Source organism: Salminus brasiliensis, chromosome 16 (genome assembly GCF_030463535.1).
Source record: "Salminus brasiliensis chromosome 16, fSalBra1.hap2, whole genome shotgun sequence".
NCBI classification, from domain to species: Eukaryota; Metazoa; Chordata; class Actinopteri; order Characiformes; family Bryconidae; genus Salminus; species Salminus brasiliensis.
The window spans coordinates 22,457,765-22,481,513 of NC_132893.1; the positions used below are offsets into that span (position 1 = coordinate 22,457,765).

Sequence of the window (23,749 nt, forward strand, 5' to 3'; positions counted from 1 at the left end):
AGAATAGAGAGAGAGCGAGAGAGAGAGAGAGAGAGAGAGGGAGAGCAAAGAGTGAGGCAGTGGCAGTTCATTTTCTTGAAGGAAGCTCTAAATAAAGTGGTGTTTAGTGAAGTGTCTATTGTGAGTCTAAATAGCCTCGGCTTCAGTGATAGACGCGTATTGATCCGGAGATCACTGGCCCGATGGCCTGCACATCGACCGGCCTTCAGATGCAACAAAAGACGGAGCAGCAGATCGGACTGCATTCCGCCACACAGCCACTCAGCGAGAAAGAGCAACAATGGCCTGCAAGAGGATTTATTTACTCAACGGCAGCAAGGAGCAAACTAAATGATTACTGCACACAGGTTAACTCAACTAACTAGAAGCAAAAAAAAAAACTATCTATTCAATATCTAATTTTATTGCAACTTTCATCATGTGGAAAACAAATGTTCAAAAATTTCAAAAATTCAGTTTAGTGAAGAATTTAATATATAATTCAATACAATTCATCTCCTGATTCTGAGACAAATTTGCCATCCATTTTAAAATCAATTATATATAAATAAATTATATCATTATAAATTATATCAGCAAAACAATTTAAGTGAAAAGTAGAATCTTAGACTTAAACTTTAAAATGAATTTCAGAATTTCTTAATATTTGGTGGTAAGATCCCCTGTTGCTTTAATGACAGAATGCATTTGAGCTGTATGGACTCCACAAGTTTGTGTGAAGCCTGATGAGGTGATTCACTGTACAGTCATCTTACCATTAGTTAAAATTTGTTTTATTCTATAAAGGCATTAACGTGGTCAAACTTGAAATCTTAAATTGAATATTTAATGTTTGCCTAAATGTATTGCATTTTTTTGGGCCAGTAATTTTTTTATGTTTAGAAGTTGGCAAAATTTGGAAACTTTCTATTGTTTATCTCCAGATTTACTGGGGAAAAATAGAAAATGCAGTCCTCTTAGTTCAGAGTGGAACAAGCATGCAAAACCTAATCCATGCATAACCAGTCATCTTTTGAATCTTTCTATTATGAAGGCTACCAACAAGATTTTAGTCTCAGACTTCTGGACCTCACTATACAACATATGTCCCTTGTTCTGAATCTTTCATGACTCTTAATCTTTCTAAAACTTGAACACTTCTGAAATGGTTTTGGTTAAGTGGTGCAACTTTAAAGCTTGATCTCACTTCTTGGATAACAGATCTGAGGCCAAAATGAACACATTAGGTTCCAGTATTCAGAATATTCACCAATACATTTGCAGATATAACACTGAGCCAATACATCTTGTTGCACCCATATCCCACCCAAAACTCCACAAACTCCACAATTCCTCCATGTTTGCAGCCTCTAATAACATCATCAGCAGCAGCAGCAGCAGAATTCAGCAGTATATGTTATAATCAAGCCAGGATAGCTGTTACAAAGTCTCGTACAATGCAGTGACTTCAACACAACAGAGAAATCAGTGGCGAAGCACAACATCAGTGGTTGAAAAGAGTGTATCTGTAGCACTGATTTCATGCACTAGCCCCCATGCTGACACACGGAGAGGTATTCTCTTTTCTGGGCTTTTTCTGAGCGAACACAGCCGTGACATTGCCGTCGGAGATGGGAAAATGCAGTCCTCCTAGATCAGAGTGGAACAAGCATGCAAAACCTAATCCATGCATAACCAATCATCTTTTCAATCTTTCTATTATGAAGGCTACCAACAAGAAGCTGTGTTCAGTATGTAAAGCACCTCAGCGCCTTGCTGCAAGCTTAAGGCTTTGTATGAAAGATGGTTAAGATGTGATGATAAAAATAAGCTTGAAAAATTCAGAATGGCTAAATGAACCAGAGGAACCAGCAGAGAACCATGCCTGGAACATCAAACACCGACCAAAAGAAACCACAGAAAGCAAAGAAGCATGTTCCAAGGTTTACCTTTCCTTCGATGACCCCTGTCTTTTCGTGATGGACGCTCATGTGCCAGGCGATGGTGGTCACGCCCTCTGCCCACTGACCCTTCTGACCCCTGCACCACCTGGGGCCGTTGCTCCTCGGGCAAGCAGGTGCAGCGGCACTGACAGCGGGCAGAAGCCTCCGCCCATAGGCACAGGCATGCTAGCCAGAAGAGCCATGCTGAGAGATGCATCTTCAGATGAAAAAGTTCCTCTCAGGGACGCTCTTCTCAAACTCGTGTCCAGTTTGCAACGGAATCCGAGGTGACAGCTTACCCTAAAGCGCCAACCCAGCAATCGACAAGTCTGCAGCACTCTTTGCCTGGCGGATCGGACCTGTGCTAAGTTATTCGGAGATTGTTATAAAGAATGTGTGTTTTTTTTAAAGAATGTTTCTTTATAGTGCTTTGCGTTCACATTCCCTCCCTCCCTCTCTAGCTCTTACTCTCCCTCACTCGCCCTCTCTCTCGCCCCTTTACCCTAGCCCTCTCTGTTCTCTTTTTTTGGGGGGGGGGCAGAAAGAAGTTGCAGGAAACAATGATTGAAAAACAAGTTGGAGACCCCATGCTGGGAGCGAGGGAGAGGAGGAGAAGGAGGAGAAGGAGAAGAAGGAGGAGAGGAGGAGCGGGTGCGGGACGGGGGATGCTGTCTTCTCCAACAACATCTGTGTCATTCGTTCTGCACGTCCCACAGATAGAGAACAAGGCCAGGACTTGGGGCCAGGAGGGGAGGGGAAGGGGGGAGTAGAGGAGAAGGAAAGGGAGGGGACGATGGGAATTCTTTCCTTTTCATTTCCATTAATCAAGTGTCTACTAGTTGACTGATCAAATCTTTTGCAAATGAGAAAGTTTCCCCTTTTTAAAACATCAAATACCCCCACGAAAAATGGCCAACCACAACAGTCCTCATAGTGCCTGCCAAGTAGGCGCGTTCCAGTGCCTGCGTTTGGAAGTTTTGGGAAGTGCATGAAAGTTATGGGGTTTTTGAAGCAAAGTAAAAGAATGCAGGTTCCTTATGGATGCACTTGCCAAATAAATTTATAATAAAGGGGAAAAGATCATTTTAACTGAATGTGAATGTGAGTGGTTGTCTTTTGAAATGTAAAGAATACATCTTCAGTTAGTACGTTAAGGTTTTTGGACGATAGTGTTGATATGAAAAGTGAAGTAATTAATAATGGGCTCCTTTTTAATGACGTTTCTCCTTCTCAAAATGTCAAATCCAATAAAATGGAGAAAAAAAGCCTCTTCCCGCCAGTATTCTCAGTCCTGGGCTAGTAGACACCCTCCAGTGTCCCCAATTTCTGCAGCTTGCTGCTCACTCAAAGGCCATAGAGAGGCAGAGTGGGTGTGTTTTCAAACAAAACTGACCTTCCCCAATGCCTTTAGCGGCTTGCCTAGCGTGAAAGGCCCCGCTTTTGTTGCGAGGCATTCACGGTTTCCCAACTCGGGCCTTCTATCTCACGCTCGCCTTTTATCTTCTCAGGGCAGATGAAAATGTCGAGCCGTGCAGCCGAAATCGCTAATGCAACTGGAACGTTTTCGATTGTTAACCAGAGGTTGTTCTAAGCTATAAGGCAACTCTATTTTAATTTTCACACCAGGACATATCAATTAATCTGACAGCAAGCCTGTTGATTGTGGGGAGGGAGAGAGGCTGGAAAAAGGCACAAAAGAGGCATATTTAGGAGAGTGTTCATCCCAGTGCCCAAAAAAGACACGAGAGAAATTTGTTCTTGCCTGTCCGCACAGTATGAGGCTCATGCATCATCGTGGCTGAGTGGTCAGAATCAAACAGGAGAGTGAAAGCGATTAGTCTCATACGGGCAGGCCCTGTGTCACTCTCTCCAGGCCCACTGTTTCACTTCACCGTGAACACAAGGACCATGCTGGGCTAACAGGCCTGACCTGCTCTGGGTTGCAAACCCACAACCTCCTGACTAATTTCATACTGTGGGCCACATAATATGTTTTTAAAAGTTTGAAAGAGTAGCTTTGGGTTCATGACTATTTGAGTTAGGCCATAGCATATTGGTATATTCATCCCTCCTCCTCTTCATTGTTTTATTTACCATTTGATATTGGACTAGTTTCAAACCCAACATTCATTGACTAATTCCAACACTTTTGCATGACGAAACAGTAACTTTAAGTCCAGATATGTTTGTCTGGTATGGTTAGACCTATATAAGCACTATTATATTAAAGCCTGCTGTGTTGTGAATGGACCAACTGGAACAACTTGGCCAAAATAAATAAAACCACTTAAAATAATGGACGTTTTGGGCCTGGGAGGGAGAATAATTGACTTTAACAAAGTTAACAATAGTTTTCAGGCCATGTTTAGCAAAAACTCTTCATAGTGGTCCTAATCAAGTACTGGAGGTTCCTTATTCACAGTAGACTGATGCATCTACAATATCTCACTAAATTTGCTGTGGTGCTATTCATCCTGAAATGTTTAATAACTTCGCAATTGGCTTTTTATAATCTTAAAAAAAAAATAAACATGTTACAAAGTGTTGTTACAACAGCGCCAATGTGAAAATTGAGAGAATTATGAGAATAGTGGCAAACAACTTCTTTGAAAGGAACTAGCTAGTCCCTCTGTTGCTATTAGCATATTCATACATCATCCATGATTCGTGCCCTGACCACCCATATCATCGTCTCACCGGGGGTGACCCCTTCATTCAGCTCTGCTCGCTTCACGCTGTGCCCCCTGCCTGGATTGGGTACCGCTGGGGTAAACATCCCCCACAATGCACTGCTTCCCTGTTGAGAACCCCAAAAGCCACGCTTCAACCCACCACAGGGTGTCAGGGCTGGGCAGTGAGGGTTTACAGCTGCCTCTGCTGACCCTCAAATATGGCCTTGATCTTTAGCCCAGGAGTATGGGCTTTTGGGTAATCCCCTCTGTGGAGGTAGAGAGATAGCGCGAGAGAGAGAGAGAAAGAGAGATAGCACAAGAGAAAAAAAAAAAAGAGAGAGAGAGAGAGAGAGAGAGAGAGAGAGTCAGAGAGCGATTGTGGGGTGGGGGGTGCATGAGGCTGTGACGGCACCTCAGGCCTCACACAAAAGGACTAATGGTGCAGGGCTGAGAGGCAGTGAGAAAATCCACACTTCTATTGCCCAAAATACATCAGTCGTTGCCCAGGCAACCTCTGCCCGTCCATCTAGAAAAACACATTTCCAAGACTTAAGCTTTCAGTGAAGGAATGTCACCCAGAGTAATCTTGATTCCCTCAGCCTGAGAGTGCTGCACTCCAGATAAATCTCACCTGTCCTCAATACAGCACTTATACAACATCTTACATCTTACATTAATCGCCTGCACAGTCTACAGCGAGCTTTCAGTGATCCACCAGAGGAACTTACTGCAGGAAAACTTACATTCACTAAATTTAATGTTGAAGAATGCATTTATTCAGTATTTTAGGTTGATCTTGGATGTATAAATTGTTAGTATGTGAGTGTAGCTGGAGCCTAGATATAGATAAATGCCTAGATCTGCTTTTACAAGCCTATTTACAACCCTGTTATTTTGCCTCAGAACAAAACATTCAGATTTTTCTTCAAGTTATGCTCTGCTTAGCTGGTCATGCAACATAGCTTGTTTTTAGCACTGTTACTGAACACTGTACTTTTTCATACTTACCCACTCACATCCCCAGGTTTGGCTTCTTCATGTGATGCTTTTGAGTTCCTGTTTGGATGTGTGGTTAGCTTTGGTCATAGGCAGCTGAGGTAGCTAGTTTGTTTTGGAGAGAAGAGATGGTACAAGGCCAGGAAGCTTGTCTCAGAAAACTGACTAAACCATCAAAACCATATTCTATCTAACTAACCATGCATTTTACCGCATCATGGTCGTCGTTTGCTTGCCGTAAGGCTTTCGCTAGTGGGCTGGTAAATTTTGAGGGGTAAATATAATGAGTTAAGACTGTGATGAATGATTTTCTGTTCAATGAAGAGACAACAATGTTTGAGATTCATACTTGTTATCTCTTCCAAGTAGCATACTCTCAAGAAAGCAAGAAAGACACAGTTTTTCATTCTAGGGTACTTTTAACTGTCTTCCTTTGACCCAAATATTCACCTCAGCATCTAAGCCTGGATGTAAGGCAATGCCATCCCCCTGGTTCTACAATGTACATTGGCTTCAGTAGTGGCTTAGCTTTTTAGAATGGGCACTATGGGATCTATGTTTAACAGCACGATAATGTAGTATGGACGAAGATGCAAGGGAACACATTATCAAAGCTGGTATTGGCTCGAGGTCCATATATGTTAAGCATTATAGCATTACAGACAGAATGCCGGTTGCTGATCACCTAGCTCTTAGTTTGGTTTGACACATTAAGACGCAAACAATACAAACTGACCCTAGATCTGCTCCTTTACACTGCAAGGAATGGCCCTAGACCTGCTCTCCAGCTTGATACATGATTCTCAGGGCTTGCCTTAAGACTGAAAGGGTCTAGGGCAGGCCAACAGGCTGTTAAGATGTGGAGGAAAGGAGGCTGGGGGTGTGGGAGCAGGAGTTCTGCTTGAGTGGATCACAAAGAAGGATCTAGTCTCCTCTCCCCCTCCCCATCTCTCTCTCTCTCACACACACACACACAAACACAAACACACACACACACACACTTCTCATCCTCCCCTGCCCCGAAGCCCAGCACCCACACCCACCACATCCTGGGCTAACACCCCTCTAGCCCTGCACCTCTCTCTCTCTTTCTCTCTGTCTCTCTGTCTCTCTCTCACATCTCTTTGTATGTCCAGCTGGCTGCGCCACAAAGGCTCCCGCTCAGACTCCCAATGAGCGCTGGTGCCCTGGACGCTTTGTTCACCCCTTTTTCCCACTCCCTGGAGAGAGAGAGTCACAACCAGCATGAAAACCAACCGAGACTTGAGAGAGAGAAAGAATATAAGAAAGAGAGAGATAGAGAGAGAGAGAGAGAGAGAGAGAGAATGTGAGACTAAACTAAAGTATCTATGCTAGAGACACTGGAGAATACAAGATGATGAGAAGTGAAGGTCATTTTTGGTGTCCGGCAGCATGATTGTATGCAAGGATGTATTTTACGTAGAATTATGAACAGGGCCATTTCAGAACAATTGGGGGACCTAAGCAAAATCACACATTATGGTCTTCAACAAGTTTGTTATATGCAGGAATTTAAAAAGGGTACATACTTTAATTTTACTTTAAAAACAAATCATTTGTATGTTTTTTATGTATTTTTTATATGTTTATGTTTTTTTTTTTTTGGGGGGGGGGGTGTTACAGTGGTATTTGTTTCTCTATTTAGAATTTGGAAAGTATATATAATTGTAGCTTAATTATGATATATTTCATCAGCAAAGACCTACAGGCAAAACAGTTACTATAAATATTATGTTAAAAAGGAAAATAATTAGAGTGATATGTATAGACCATGTTCCAGTGTGCCGTTTCATACACGATCACTGAAGCTAAGGGCTTTTCATACCTATAGTTTATTTGTAATGGAGAGTTTTCCCATTGTTTTCTTATGCGGCACAACAAACAACATAACATCCATGTAAATACATGAAGTAAGTCCAGTGTTCAGGACTAGTGCATACTGCTGTACAGTTTAACAAGGAGCGACGGCAGAGACAGCATTTGCTCATAGCTGTGGTAATGATCTGGCCAATTTACCAGTTCAATAAACAACTGGCTTGCTGAATACACCTAGTTGAGTGCAATCGAGGAGAGATCACATTCCTATCCCGAACAAACCGTTCCAGTGTTCATTTTCGGGCCGAGGCCACCAAGTGCGATTACTATGTTCACACCTGCCCATACGAATCACACCAAGGGTGCAAATGAGTTTGATTTAACCAGACTAAATAATGCAATAATGCAAAGCCATCACAGATGTCTACAGGTTTGATTATTATTAAATATGTAAGTAAAGTGATCCATATCAGAGGAATGCTTAGAAGTTATGTTAGATGTTTTAGCGTCAGACCCACAACAACAAAAAGCATTTAATATGTTCACAGCAGATTTCAGTTCATTTGCACTAGCACCAGTATAAGATATACTATTTATTTTATTGCCTACTTGGCATGTATGTATTTTAAACGTCAGTAATGAATACACTTCAAATTGTGGTTAATTCAACATACATAAATATAATATTTTGTGATAAGTAAGTAATACAAAATGAATAAATGAGCATTTATTCTCATTTGGAAACACTGACTATTACTTAAAGAGCCTTAAAGTCCTAATAATTAACAATATACAAAAGATACAAAATTTAAAGATATTTAAATACAAAATAATAACAGTATAAATTGAATTAAATAAAATAAATATATACCACACTGTATGTCAAAGAGGCTTGTTGGTCATTACTGTCATCAATTATACCTTCCTTATATATGTTTTGCCAATATTGTGACTGCTATAAACAGCAATAAAAGAAACAATATGGGGCCCATGTGGCTTGAGGGCCCTAAGTAACTGCACTGGTAATGAATGGTCCACGTAAAACAACACCCAAACATGTACACACCCACAAACACCAAAAATCAAAGCTTCGGCCTGTGTATCCGGACCTAACTTATTGAGTTAAAAGTACCCTGTGTGTATGTGTGTGTGTGTGTGTGTGTTTTCCATTCAGCCAGTCACAAATACAAGGTTTGTAATTTCATGAATGTGTGATCATGAAGGCTGAGCAGAATAAGCATTTATTTGGATATCTATTCATTACTCCAGGCCTCCGTCCATCCATCCGTCCAAGCGTCCATCCATCCACTCTGTTTCTCAAGCTTCGAGAGATCTAGCAGAAAGCCTCAGTGTTGAGATGTGGGCCGGAACTAATAGGATTGGATTTGATTCATTAGATTCTCTTTCATCACACTGGTTGAAATTTCACTGCACGTCCCGCCGGGCTCCCCCATTTCTTTTTTTTTTTTTTTTAAGGAGGTCATGAAGACTTGGTGTGTGAGAGATCACATAACTAAGGCCAAATATTATACCCCCATCCAGTTCATCTGATAAGCAAACAAAACATGGGCGAAAGGTTGAGTAAGACCATGTATTGCATACAACACTGATGGCGCTTATAGTATCAATAGTAGGGGAAGTAGCTTCAGGCTGAGTAGTTACTGTACTGTTACGTTTTACACTAATGAAAGTAATGCACTGAATTTACATGATTCCAATGTGTACATTTCCACATGAATTAAATATATTACAATTATGACCTATGAAGGTAGGAGGCTGAACTAAAATATAAAAATAATTTTCACATAAAAAACGAAAATATCACTTCTATTTACATCACATTAACACACGTGTGAAGAGAAGTGAAAATTATAGGTGCCTAGTTCCCCTGCAATAATAGTATAAAATTAATTTAAAATGAAATAAGAGTAAATAAACCATATATCATTGCTATCCAATGAAAACATGGCCAAACTGGCAATTTTACAGGAGAAGGAAAAAAAACTTCTAAAGACCTGGAAGTCAATGTGAACATATTTAAATCCAAGTACTTTTAGAGCAGAAATCCCCAAACACAATAGAGAAAACTAAAAAGATAGATGTTTTTAATTGGACAACAGCAATATATACACATTATCATACATTATTGAACAGTCTCTTCCAAATATACATGCTATTACTATCTAAGCTATAAAACATACAGCTGCACACATTGCTGTTTACATTTAGGCACTTACAGTGCTTATAGTAGACTGTAGGAAAAAGAGACATTATGTACATTACAGGATGAGAGGATGTCAAATTGTTCCATTCTAAAACGTATGAGAGATATAGAATAATACATGTAATGCAAGTAAATTCTGTAAATCATTTTAAATGAATTTTTGTGTTAAAAACTCAGTAAATCATCTAAAAATGTGGGGTTAACATGAATTATAAAATTGTCCTCTCTTTATCTAAAATGAAAAGCTGAGTTTAGAGGATCAGTTACAGACCCGAACTATAGTCTCTGAAATCCCATTTAAGACCTTATATAAAACAGATGGTGCGCAACATCATAGCATAGCGAGGCGTATGAAGTAGTGAGGCGAGATGTTAGGCTGGGTTTAGATGGTGAAAAAGTAATGCGTAAAAGGGTTCAGGTTATGAAAAGCATGTGACATCATTTATGTGGAGCTTCAGTTTTACAAAGCAACTCAAAAATAGTGAATGTCACAATGTTGCAGGATGTTTAATTATAGCACTAGTTGTAGAGCAAGCACCGTTTGTACAGTTTATCAAGACCAAGTTTCTCAAAAGCATCTTAGTGTTAAAGTAGCTAATAGAAAGTGTGTTAATTCGGTGTTCCTATTAAGATGATTCTGGTAAACCCAGCTTAAACTGGTTGATAGCAGCCTATTATAACTATATAACTATATATACTGGCAGTATTAAATCATCACAGACTTTTCATTTGCAATCATTTTCATTCTTTGGGTGCTAAAGGGGTCTCGACTTTGTGTAAAATTATGGATTATCATAGCCTAACTAAACAGGCTGCGATGAACAGGCTTACAATACTCGCAATGCTAGGCGGTTAAAATAACCGCTTCCCAGCAAATTAGCAACACTATTTCACTTAAAGCTTCACAATGTTGCTGGTGAAGCTGTATTGCATGAGGCTTTACATGAAATAATGCAAGTGAAATTGTATTTGATGGTCCTTTATGTAAAAGTCCAGCTTTAGAGGCCTGTGTTTGATTATTTTCAGACCATGTAGCTTTAAACCACCAATCTACCAATCAATCCATTTATAAATGGCCCTAAATGGAACTTCAGTGTCCCTCAAACATGTGAACGCAAAGTGTTTAGGGTGAGACTGAACAATCTGTCTTTTCTCTGTTCTGAACACCGGACCTCGGCAAGCTTCCTAATGTATTCAGCGTGCGGCGAGGACACCATACACGCAGACCATTTCATGTGAAGAAAGTGCTATAATGATGTCCATCTCCATGCGTGAAGAAGTCCTGCTTCCTTTAGAGACGTATGAAATTAAAGACAAACATCTGATGCGACAAAAACCTCACACAGTGCATTGCCTTGTTACCATCAAAATAATCAACTCGCACAGCTTGAAGTTCTGTCGAACCGCCCAACTTTGCTCCCTGCTTTTTTTGTGCTGCATTGTGCCGAGAGCGAGACAGTCTCTTGAAGGACGCTTCCACTGGGCCAAATTAGCATGTCAATATGGTGCGGAGCTGATGAAATTTGTTTGGTTTGTGTTGTCAACGAGCACAATGTGGCGTTGTAATTTAGCAGTTAACAGACTGCCGCATCAGCTCACTTCACAGCCAAACCTCACAGACATTTCAGCAAGTCTTAAATGTCTCTATTTAAAGTTGTATAAAAAAAGTGAAAACAAATGTATAAAAATACACAGTAGCTACACAGCCTATATGTAATAAATGTGAAACACCAGCCAATACACAGTAAACCATATGCATTGAAACAAACTTTTGTACATAATGTATGTTAATTTATTTTTTAGTATCAATCAGGGTTATTTCAAATCTTTTAATTAATGTGGAAGTTCATTCAACACAGCACTTTTTTAGATTACAACAGACAGCATAAGACCATTGAAGTCATGTCTATATTAGAAACTCTGGAGTCTGGATTCCTTTATCTACATTTTGGCTATGTTCAGACTGGCAGCCCAAATCTACATTTAAGCCAGACTGATAGATTGACAGCCAGTCTGTTTTTTGTAAATCAGATCCAAACTACATTTGAGGTAGTGTAAAAGTGCACATTGACAAGTACAATGGAATTTGTACAAATGCGTCTCAGTCTAGACGCTCAAATCAGATTTTTGCGTCACTAGGAACACAACAAGCAGCAATCATGTCGATTCCACACTGACTGAAGTGCAAGGATCCAAGAAGAGTGGCAGGTTAATTACTGACGCCTACGCCATTACCACAGCAACCCATGCAGACAGGTTTTTGATGTCTGGACATGCAAATCCAATCTGTTTACTTGCAAATAGCACTGCGGACAGTCATCAGATCTGATTTGAGAAACGAATCCAAATCTGCTAGCAGTCTGAACACAGCCTTTGTCTGGTGTATATCTCCCACTTGAATGCCGCTAGATTCCCCCAATTCCAATGTCATAAATGAGTCAAATGCTAGCTAACACTGCTGGGTATTGAACTCACCTACAGTGAGACTGGCGACCTCAACAAAACACCTCAAACAACCCAGCGAGCTGTTTGAGGTTAGTTACGTTCCTTTGGTAGAACTTTACAACGCATTTAATTGCAATGCAGTTGTTACACTGGCTGCTTATAGCTTGATACGGTACCTTGAATTATTAACACCCCAAACTACACTACATGCCCAAATGTTTGTGGACACCAAATCTGATTAAGCTACTTTAACTTGCAAGCATTGCTGACACAGATGCACACACACACACACACACACACACACACACACACACACACACACACACACACACACACACCGCTTGTCTAGTCCCTGTAAAGAATAAGTAGAATAAGACTCTAAAGCAGATAAACATGAACCTATTGCCATCATGCCCAAGGCCAGCTGTGGGCTAGATGGGTATAAAGGCCCCAGCATTGAGCTGTGGAGCAGTGGAACTGTGTTCTCTGGAATGATGAAGTTGTGGATTTAAGGATGAGGTTGGGTGGTGATCGTCCGACATTGTGACCTCCCTAATGCTCTTGTCTTTAAATGCAGTCTGGTCCTCCCAGCAATGCTCCAAAATGTAGTAGAAGTCTACACAGTCCCTAAACAGTAGAGACAGTTACTCCAACAAAAGCAGGATCAGTTTGTTGATGAGCAGGTGTCCCAATACTTTAGTCCATATTGTGTACTTCTTAATTCCATGAAACTGATGGAATCCAGTGGGAGATTTAAAAAAAAAGAAGCACAAAATACAAAATGTATAGGTGTAAAACCAAAACAACCACCTTACTCTAGTGCTTAGTACTTAGTAGTGCTTATTAAAGATGCTTCAATTGGTTTTTCGAGCTATGGCACAGACAAACCACTTTAAGATACATAAACAATCATGTTTGTAATAGGGATGCGCGAGCGCAAAGAACCCATTAAAGGTCTAAAGAACCTTCACCTAATATTTTTTTTTATTGTTTCTCAATTTAATGGTTCTTCACACTCCCACATCTCTTTAACAAACATGGTTCATCATGAAACCAAAAGTGCTTCTTCTATGGCATCACTGAAAGAACCATTATTTTCATGAGTGCAAACCTAAGCCATCATATAAATACTAAAAGTTTCACATCGTAAATGTTTATCATTGCTGTCTGTGTATTAGCAGCATAATTAACAGTCCCCCCTGTGTTCTCCACAATTGGACATAAGTCGGTGCTTCTGATTTGGACAGCAACAGAGGAACACCAGAGGCTCTTGTAGGGCCCTCTCCTCTAAATCCGGGCCTATTGACGGTGGCTGAGCCAGGCAGGCCCTCTGGGTCCGTTAGGCTTTGGCATGTGCCAATCTCTGTTCTAGTGGGCTCTCACAGGCTTGGCATACATGGGCTCCAGGAGGTGGAAGGGCAAGAGTGCGAAGAGAGCTGCCAGGAACACCACGCTCACTAGGGACAGCAGCACGTAGCGGCCGATAAAGAAGGTGTCCACTACCTGAAACACAGCAGAGAGGTGTGTTATGAGCTCGTAAAGAAAATGGACTGCCTTAATAACAGGCTTGATAGCTAGCTTTGACCCCTGCTGGCAGAAATCCTGTTTTAGAGACAAGGGAGTAGGTCAGGTTTCTCCACAAGAGGTCAGCAGAACTCCAAGAACATGGAGACCGTGGAGTAAAAAATAAATGAATAAAAGGTGCATCCATTCTTACAACCTTGTAAACACTCTGAGATGTGACCTTTGCAGAAGCGTGCTGAAAATATACGTGGCATTTATTCCTTCCCATGTATAGAAGCAACATGTGTTAGATACCTCATGCTTTATGTCTCACATGCACAATTACTTTAATATTCATCTGAACACGGACAAATGTCCTCACATCTGCAGCATTGTTCTGGCGTGAAGCCTTATACAGCATTCCGAATCTTCTCAGAATGGGCTTTTGCCTTGTTGAAACAAAGCTTTACATGGTAAAGAGATGAATACTAACCACTGCAGCTCTCCCTACAGGCCTGGACTAGTGTATGGGAGCTGGATTACAGGAAATCTACCTTAAGAACTGTGTGAGAGACAAAAAGAGAGAGGTGTGAGACTGAAACAGTGACTGTTTGTGCAAAAGAGAGAGAGAGAGAGATGGAGCCATAGGATGGAAGAAAGACAGAGAAAGAGAGTGAATGTGTGTGTGTGTGTGTGTGTGTGTGAAAGTGTGCGCGAGAGAGAGCGAGAGAATGGGGGAGGGCGGTGTCTCTAGTGAATGCAGTGTTCTCTCGTTTAACGCATCTCACTTTCTAATTTGCCAATTAGCCGGCTAGCGAAGCAAAGAGCGGAGGCCATGTTTTATTAATGCGGCGTTGAGTGCGCCGTGCCCAGCTCCTGTTTGGGGCCAGCCTAATTGGCACTGTGATATGTTTTTGTACAACAGCAAGGGCTTAGCCATTTCTTATACAGCAGACGGCCACTTATCAGGAGAAGCAGACGATCTGCTCAAACTTACTGCGGCCAGCAGAACAGGGCTGGACAGCAAGGCTAGATTTAGCATGGACAGCTCTACACATATGCTTAGACCCTTCAAAAACAGTTTTCTTTTCTTTTCTTTTTTTTTTTAACTGTCGCACATTAAAGAACCCGCCCTAATAAGCAGAATATAGTGTCTACACCTGTACTTCTTTCAGCTGGTTTCTGCTGCTCTTTGCTGACATCTGGAAACACCACCGCTTTAAAGACCACCGCTTGCCCAACCTTCAGGGTACTGGAAGTGTTAGGAACATACAGATACAGAAATGAAGTGTCTGCATTGTCCATTTATATTGTCCTTAACTCCTTCAGAAGGAACGAGGGGTTATGAAAAAATGTGTCAAGTGGCAAGTGTGGCGCGAGAGTGAAAGAGTCTCACAGTCAACGCGTGAGAGTTGGCAGCCCTGATATAGGTTAGAGTCTCCTTAACTCCTTCTGAAAGGTGGCACTTCCGGTCCAGAGTGTGTTTAATGTGTGAAATCCGGTTGAGGCAGATTTTTACATAGACAAATTACTCTGGAGGTTGTTTTGGAGTGGAAGGAGGGGTCCTTAAAAATGTGTGAGAAATGGCAAGAGTGGCGCGAGAGCACGAGATCAGAGCTAATTGTGTGAGTCTCACGGCCAATGTGTGAGGACTGGTAGCCCTGATTAAGCTAACCCAACTAGAAACACCAAAAGCTAGCAAGCTAAGTAAGCTGCCAGGCCATTCATCAGGAGGTTGTATTATATCATTATTAACAGTATAATTAAAAATGATTTAATACACAGTATTAATGGTGTATAAGTGTGAGCTAACTGCGTGATTTTCATAGCCAATGCATGAAAGCCGAAGTAGAATTTTCAAGTTTAAGCTGTCTGTTCATTCGTCTGTCCATTTACCCAACCAGGCATGCTGGCATTATCTGTTTGTATTTTTCTGGGTGCAAGTCCAGCCATAAAGTGAATAAGAGCCATACCTTCTTCAAGCTGGATGTTTTATGTGCAGAGCCTGTTTCATTCATTTCTCCCCACTTGCACTGTTGTTTTATACAGGCAGTGGTCCTGTTTGAGGGACAGCAGCCAATGATGGAGACTACTGGAACGTCATTTAAGAGATTTCATAATTTTTACCGGGAACACTTACATAAACAAAACTGCCAGCCATTAACTGTGAATGTGAAACAGGATGAACAAAGTAAACATTACAACAGCAGAGTTTTCTCTGTCCTATGTATCAGTATGTGTAGCATTTTATCTACTGTAACAGAATATGTTACTGAACAGCTTAAGGTCAGTGTAGTCAATATTCAGCCATCACTACGTTTTCAAAGTATTCTACCCAACTGTGCCAACATCCCAAGCTTCTTATCTTGTCCTTTTACAGTGGAAGCACATGAACATTACAGTAATGACACATGAAAAAATGGATCCAAATCAGCATGACCACGGCAAAGACCCCAATGGATTTTACAGTATGGACTAACGCTTGGTGATGAATTACAAATGAGTCGACACCACTGCGTGTTGAGACCCCACTGGCTGCACTAAAAAGAAGTCCTGTTGTTTAGGCTTTGTGATTTTTTTCAAAGCTTTACAACACTTTTTTTTTTTGTTTTTTTCTTCCAGTTAACAATATTCCACCCTGTTTTTCATTCTAATCTCAGGCAGAAAGGCTGAAAGGTAAACTGTGTGGCTTGTATGTGTATGTGTGTGCGTTTGAGAAAGCAGTTTGGCAGTGAGGTGCAGTGGTTTTGGCAGAGACACACTAGGGGGAAAATGCTGGTGTGTGTTTGTGCTACTGTGCTGCTGGAGAGAGATAAACCACACTGGGTCTTTTGTGTTAAACACGCACACTTTACAATGCAGCCGGCATGACAATTAGAAAAGCTTCACCATTTTAGACCCTGTTTGATAAAATGTGAAACAAATCTACATTGGTACCATTTAAAGAAGCACTGTGTAGCACCCTCTGAATGCTGGTCCAGAGTGCAGAAAAAGTGTAAATCCATTTTCAGTGCAGGCTTGGAGTTGAGCTTGTGAGGTTAATGCAACATTCATGGTGGCAGCCATGGCCTAAAAGAAGAGGGAGATCAGAAGGTTGCTGGTTCAATCCCCTAGTCCAACAGGAAGTGGAGGTGGCAGAGTGAAGGAACAGCGCTTTCAATACTGGGATGACCATGAACAAGGCACCTAAGCCCCAGTTGCTCCCCAGGTGCTGAGGTGGAGTATGCATGTGTGCTTACTGCCCAATGCCTGTGAAGAACAAATACTGAAGGACCATGCTTTCTGGAATTATGGCATTTCTCCATGCAACACCTGCAAACAAGGGGCTGTTCTCACAAGAGGTTTTTTTACCATGCAGGCAAAGTCAGACAGTGCTAGAGTAAAGACTCTGCATATTGCTGAGCGATTTACCATGGAGCTACGACAGAGATGGCATTTGTTCATAACTGCAGTAATGCAGTCGAGGTCAGATTATGCGCTCACCACAAAAAACGCTCCAAAGTTCGCTTGAGACCGGACCATGGACCACCTCTTCTCAAGGGTCTTAGAGTGGTTCTTTTGGTCTGCATCAGGGTGCGATTACTGTATTCTCACATGCCCACACCAATCGCACCAAGGATGAAAACGAACCAACAGAGTCAAAACAGTCAGATTCAACGGGACTGAAAAGTGCAGGTGTGAAAACGCTGTGAAGACTCTTTTCTCCTTCTTTGGGGATCATTTTGTTCTAGACATATGGGAGGTGAAGGTTAAAGAATAACAATCTGAATCTGAAATTGCTGCATTACTCAAGGGGTTATTTGTAAAACTGCAGAGGAACATCCATTATATACAGCATCCGTCTGCAAATGATCTGAAGTTTCTTACGCTCTTTCTTTTTTTTTTTGAGATCCCTTTGTTCTACAGTTAAATGGTAGAGCTCAAAAGTGAGAGGTGTGACCAACACCATAAGTGCTAAAGAACAGAATACAATTACACCCAAAAATGGAATTAGCAATTAAAATTGAATGACTAAAAGGTGCAAAAAAAGATCTGTTCGTTCACAAATATACTTAGAAATGTCAATGCATCACTTCTGTATCACAATTCTAAAAAAAAAAAAGATCAAATGACTTTGGGACTTTGAGTAAAATGAACTAGTTTTAACAAATCTCTGAGTAGCCTAATTATCTACAAAATATTAACTTAAGATCATTGGCATAACAAATCAACTTAAATCAATGACATTTGTGGGACAACATTTTGTTCTCTATGTTATTCAACAAAAGGGCTCAAGGTTTGAAGAAGGTTTAATGGGAAGACTACAAGAGCTGCCTTTTGGCCAGCATGTTTTCTACCTCCACTATCAAAAACACTGACCTGCATTTCTTTAACAGGGGAAGGGACTTCAGGGGCTCGCGGGAAGAGCACGAGAATCAAAGTGATGGTTGAAGCCAGGAAGACAATGGGGAAGATCAGCAACCTGATGGCAGAATACAGTATTATTCATTAAAAATCTCACAAATTCAATAAACATGTACAATAGCAGACTGGCTCAGTAGACAAGGGTAAAATAATAAGAGTGTAAGGAGTTTAGAACGTATAAAAAAAATTAGACTAGATTTTTATGATGTTCACTCTCTGCCCACCCCTTGACAGACATCAATTATAAACAAAGACAATCAATGTTTTTCACTTAATTTGGACTACTACTAAATAACAATAAAACAACAGCCTCAAAATCACTGTAATGCTCAATTGACTATAATAGGGAGAATGGTGTCCTTATGGTTGCTACTCCTGGCTCAGCAAGCTGCTAACTGCACTAACTTTGCTGAAGCGGGCAGGATGACACTTGCGAGAACAGCATAACGCTGTAACATCCTGTAACATTACCGCCTTAGTCCACTTGTTTCTTTCACTTTCAATGCTGGTTCTGTATCTCTCAGCTTGTCCAGAAATGTATGTAAGCATGTTCTTTAGGGGTGTCTACAACACTTCCGAACTGTAGGGGGAGCCATAATACTGCTTTAAGTTTAGTAAAAAATAAATAAATAAATAAAATAAAAACAGTTGAGTTATTCATCACAGGGTTGTGGGTTTGATACCCAGGTCCACTAAGCTGCCAGTGTTGAGCAAAGCCCCTAAACCTTTGTCACAACGATGTTACACTATATGGACAAAAGTATTGGGACAACTCATTCATTGTTTCTTCCAAAATCAAGGGTATTAAAAAGGAGTGTATCCTGCTTTTGTTGAAGTAACTGTCTCTATTGTCCAGGGAAGGCTTTCTGCTAGATTTTGGAGCATTAGTGAGGTAAGGATGCTGGATGATCACCACTCCACTCCCCAACTCATCCCAAAAGTATTGGATGGAGCACCGACCGTCATTCCAGAGAACACAGTTCCAATGCTCCACAGCTCAATGCTGGATGGCTTTGTGTCCCTCTAGCCCACACCTGGCATTAGGCATGATGCCAATAGATTCATGTTTATTTGCTCCAGAGAGTCCTTTTCTATTGGCAATGCTTCTCTTCGGGGACTAGACTAGCTGTGTTCGTGTGCATTTGCACATCTGTGTCAGCAATGGGTGCTACTTAAAGTAGACGAATGCATTCATTAAAAAGCGTGTCCACAAACATGTGTCCATGCAGTGTGTCTAGCTAGATGTACAGTTTGTTTAATGCAGTGTCTGTAGCTTACTTTGTTGGAGCGGAGGCTCTGGACAGAAGGAGGCTGAGAACAAGCGTGACGATCCAGCTCAGCGCAATGAGGAAAACCCCGGTACCGACACCAAGCACTGCTCCAGCCATACCTCAATTCACCTGTAGCCTCCACTCACCTATACGAGAAAGGCAGCCATCAACCATTAGAGTCCTAGCTAGCTACCTAAAGCCAGCCTGTACAGCTGAAATTGGACTACTAGCTACTTTAGTCTACATAACTGTGTAACAGACAGGACTTTGACTAAGCCGAGCTTTTATTAAACTAAGCTTAAACGCCCGAAGAAAATGAATGAACACAGCAGCTAGCTAGCTAGCTAACTGCTAACACAGCTAGTGCTAGCTAAGTGAGCTGACAGGCTAACATAAACAAACAGAGTGTGACGGATAGCACTAGCGCAAGCTAGCGTGAGCAGAATTAGCCAGTGCTGCTTAAACATGTCCGTCTCGGTAATTATCATTAAGTTATCCGGGTTTACCCGTATAAACTCATACTTCTGCGAGGCGACGCTTAAACCTCCATCATAACTGTTCCTCCCTGGATACAGTAAGCGGCATCGCCACACTTCCTATGTTACCAAAACAGCCAATCAGAGCCGTTGTTACTCACGTGAACTGAATGCCGGGAGCTGTAGTTCATTTCTTTATCTCACGACTACAGAGACGCAGGCGGAGGATTGTACTAATAGAGCTTCTTTATTCTCTTTCACTGCGCATTAATGTGTTAGTTCGTGCTGTACGGTGTCATACGCAGTATCGTGTTATACAGTGCTAATTAGGAGAAAATGTAGGGAGTAATTCTCACATAAAAGTAAATCGTTTATTTATTGTATAAACCCTTTTGAGGCGTGTTTAGCTAACTGCCAAAATGGTTAATCAACTGAACCTGCGAGACTGATATAAGACCGTCTCAAAACAGTATGGAGTAAATTGACTTCCCTTATAAAAAATATGTATTTATTTAATTATTTAATTATTATTGATTTATATTATTATTATTTTTATTATTATTATTTATATTATCATATTTTTAATACAAAATATATTTGTATTAAAAATATCACTTCTCATTAAAAGCATTACTTGTTTGGATTTCCTGCTAAAAAAAAATCTTCACCACAGGGTATGTTTTGGGTATGTTTTGACCTGCATGTGTAAACTGATTGATCAGTATAATGGAAGCTTGTTGACCGGCATGATAAGCAAGACCAAGCTGGTCAACCATCTTGACTAGGGTGGGTGACCATCATGACTAAGCTGGTCGACCATCATGAACATGCTGGTAAAATAGTATGACGAGCATGATGACCAGCTTGGTCAAGTTCAAGATCATGTGAACAGACCAGCTAGTCCATCAAACCCAAATGAAAACACATGCCAGTGAGAAGGTACACTAGCTAACCAGCTGGCTTACCAGCATAGGGCTCTCTACCATGAATCTACCATAAAACAATCAACTTTTAACAAGTGAGTGCTCTACAGTGTTGCTGTAGTTTACTATAGGCATACTGTGTAAGTAAGACATAGTAGAACTATTGTGCAGAGGAATGGTATTACGTACACCTGCTCGCTCATTGTTTCTTCTGAAATCAAGGGTATTAAAAATATTTTTTCTGCTTTTGTTGGAATAACTTTCTATTTTTACTGGGCAGGAAATACCTTCAATTATACTTAGAAGCACTGCTGTGAGGATTCGGTTGCATTCAGTGGCAAGAGCATTAGGGAGATCAGGATGTTGGATGATCACCACCCCACCTCATCCCCAACTTCCTAACTCATGCCAAAAGTATTGGATGGAGCTCTGACCATCATTACAGAGAATGTAGTTCCACTGATCCACAGGTCAATGCTGGGGGGCTTTATACCCCTCTAGCCCACGCCTAGCTTGCACTATGCACAGTGCCAATAGGTTTGTGTTTATCAGCTCCAGAGAGTCCTATTGTATTGGCAATACTGTGTGCAACTTACAGTGAATGAACGCATTCATTAGAAGGGGTGTCCACAAGCATTTGGACATGTGGTGAAAGTATAGACACTCATGGTTAAAATATACGTTACTATGAATAACTATGCCAATAGATTCATTTTTTAAGAATAATTTATTTTAGAATAACAAAAAAAAAGGAAGACAGCCGAAGCAAAGTTGCACCACCACACCAGAGTCTGCTAAACTGTCCGGAAGGTATTTTAGAGTCAGCCAGGTTTTTTATTTGCTGTTCTATCAATTCTACAAAGAGTTCTCTCTGAAAGTGTTACTGGTCTTCCACACGTCAACTTGACCTCCACCATTCCTGTTAACAGCCAATTCTTAATTACACTGTAAACAGAGGAAACGGCTTCCTGAAAACAGCTTGACTATCTTGTCATAGCATTCTCATCAATTATTTTCATTTTCAGAGCTCTAGGCAGCTGCTTAAGGGATCCCATGGCTGTTGATCATAGGAACGAGGTTTGAGCAGTAAAGTTTTAAAATGTGCATCACCTGGCCTGACCTTCCTAACGATGGCTGTGAACAGGCCAAAGCCCTAACAAGGCTACCCAGGTCTGAGACTTCGGTAATCTGAGAGCTTGATTATCTGAGAGCTGAAATCTCTGGTGGCGCCCAACCACTGAATGGTGCTCCTTTCCCTTTCCTCACTCTATAATTGTGACAATTAAAAAACAAAAACATGAATTAATCCTGATCAAAATATTGTTTTGACTAATAATTTAATTGAATGTTTTTCGGATATTAGCTCATCTTTTACTCACTTACCTATTCACAACAGACAACAGAGATGTCAGAGTTGTCCAGGAATCAACATTTTCTGCATGCAGCTGAACATTTTGAGTCCAGATGTAGACCTATAGGGCAGAATTGTAGTATTTTAGAGTTCAAATACAGTTGTATAGTAGTAGTATAGTATTGCATACTATTATAGAAATAGTATTACAGTATTGTAGAGTATAAGAGTATGACATTTTGTAGTATCATTGTATTGTATAACAGCATTTTTACGCATACATATATTATAGTTAGCATAAAGTAGCATCACAGTAAATGGTGTTATTGTAGTATAGTATCATAGTAATATAGTATTGTATAGTAGTATTGTAGAATGGCATTGTATAGTATTATAGTATGGCATTATAGCACTGTTATATCAGTACTGCACAGTATTGAGTGATAAGAGTGGTAAAGTAAAGTGTAGTATTATAGTAGTGTACAGTATCACATGGGAATTAAAGTAGGGTATTGTATAGTATTATAGTACTGCTCAGTACCATAGTGGTATTAAAGTACTGTAGAGTATCATAGTGGTATTAAAGTACTGTACAGTACCATAGTGGTATTAAAGTACTGTAGAGTATCATAGTGGTATTAAAGTACTGTACAGTACCATAGCGGTATTAAAGTAGGGTATTGAATAGTATTATAGTACGGTGCAGTACCATAGTGGTATTAAAGTACTGTAGAGTATCATAGTGGTATTAAAGTACTGTACAGTACCATAGTGGTATTAAAGTACTGTACAGTATCATAGTGGTATTAAAGTACTGCTCAGTACCATAGTGGTATTAAAGTACTGTAAAGTATCATAGTGGTATTAAAGTACTGTAAAGTATCATAGTGGTATTAAAGTACTGCTCAGTACCATAGTGATATTAAAGTAGGGTATTGTATAATATTATAGTACAGTGCAGTATCATAGTGGTATTAAAGTACTGTACAGTACCATAGTGATATTAAAGTAGGGTATTGTATAATATTATAGTACAGTGCAGTACCATAGTGGTATTAAAGAACTGTAGAGTATCATAGTGGTATTAAAGTACTGTACAGTACCATAGTGGTATTAAAGTACTGTACAGTACCGTAGTGGTATTAAAGTAGGGTATTGTATAGTATTATAGTGCTGCTCAGTACCATAGTGGTATTAAAGTACTGTACAGTATCATAGTGGTATTAAAGTACTGTACAGTATCATAGTGATATTAAAGTAGGGTATTGTATAATATTATAGTACACTGTAGTATCATAGTGGTATTAAAGTAGAGCATTTTATAGTATTATAGTATTGTACCGTTCTATAGTGGTATTAAAGTACTGTGCAGTACCATAGTGGTATTAAAGGAGGGTATTGTATAGCATTATAGTACAGTGCAGTGCCATAGGGGTATTAAAGTACTGCACAGTACCATAGTGGTATTAAAGTAGGGTATCATATAGTATTATAGTACGGTGCAGTACCATAGTGGTATTAAAGTACTGCACAGTACCATAGTGGTATTAAAGTACTGCACAGTACCATAGTGGTATTAAAGTAGGGAATCATATAGTATTATAGTACGGTGCAGTAGCATAGTGGTATTAAAGTACTGCACAGTACCATAGTGGTATTAAAGTACTGCACAGTACCATAGTAGTATTAAAGTACTGTAGAGTATCATAGTACATTATGTTATGGT

The 23,749-nt window shown here is 40.4% G+C and overlaps 1 protein-coding gene across 2 annotated transcripts; it reads right to left on the reverse strand.

Moving 5' to 3' along the window:
* Window positions 1-9,584: 9,584 nt before the first annotated feature.
* tmem218 (transmembrane protein 218) lies at window positions 9,585-19,861 on the reverse strand. 2 transcript variants are annotated; one of them, XM_072658550.1, is made up of 4 exons: window positions 19,780-19,861; window positions 19,281-19,419; window positions 17,958-18,060; window positions 9,585-13,598 (listed from the first exon to the last, which is right to left on the reverse strand). In XM_072658550.1, the coding sequence occupies exons 2-4, from the start codon at window positions 19,388-19,390 to the stop codon at window positions 13,464-13,466; spliced, it is 348 nt and encodes a 115-aa protein (XP_072514651.1). In that variant the 5' UTR covers window positions 19,391-19,419; window positions 19,780-19,861; the 3' UTR covers window positions 9,585-13,463. The 2 variants fall into 2 exon arrangements, with proteins under 2 accessions (XP_072514651.1, XP_072514652.1); XM_072658551.1 differs by having other exon boundaries at window positions 19,796-19,835.
* Between the last annotated feature and the right edge of the window lie 3,888 nt (window positions 19,862-23,749).

Excerpts from the sequence above, each read along its gene's own strand:
- tmem218 (XM_072658550.1), bottom strand. The coding sequence starts at position 19,390 with ATGGCTGGAGCAGTGCTTGGTGTCGGTACCGGGGTTTTCCTCATTGCG. Across the intron at positions 18,061-19,280 it reads AGAGCCTCCGCTCCAACAAA|GTTGCTGATCTTCCCCATTG; the intron begins GTAAGCTACAGA and ends TTCTGCCATCAG. Across the intron at positions 13,599-17,957 it reads CCCCTGTTAAAGAAATGCAG|GTAGTGGACACCTTCTTTAT; the intron begins GTCAGTGTTTTT and ends GCTGTGTTTCAG.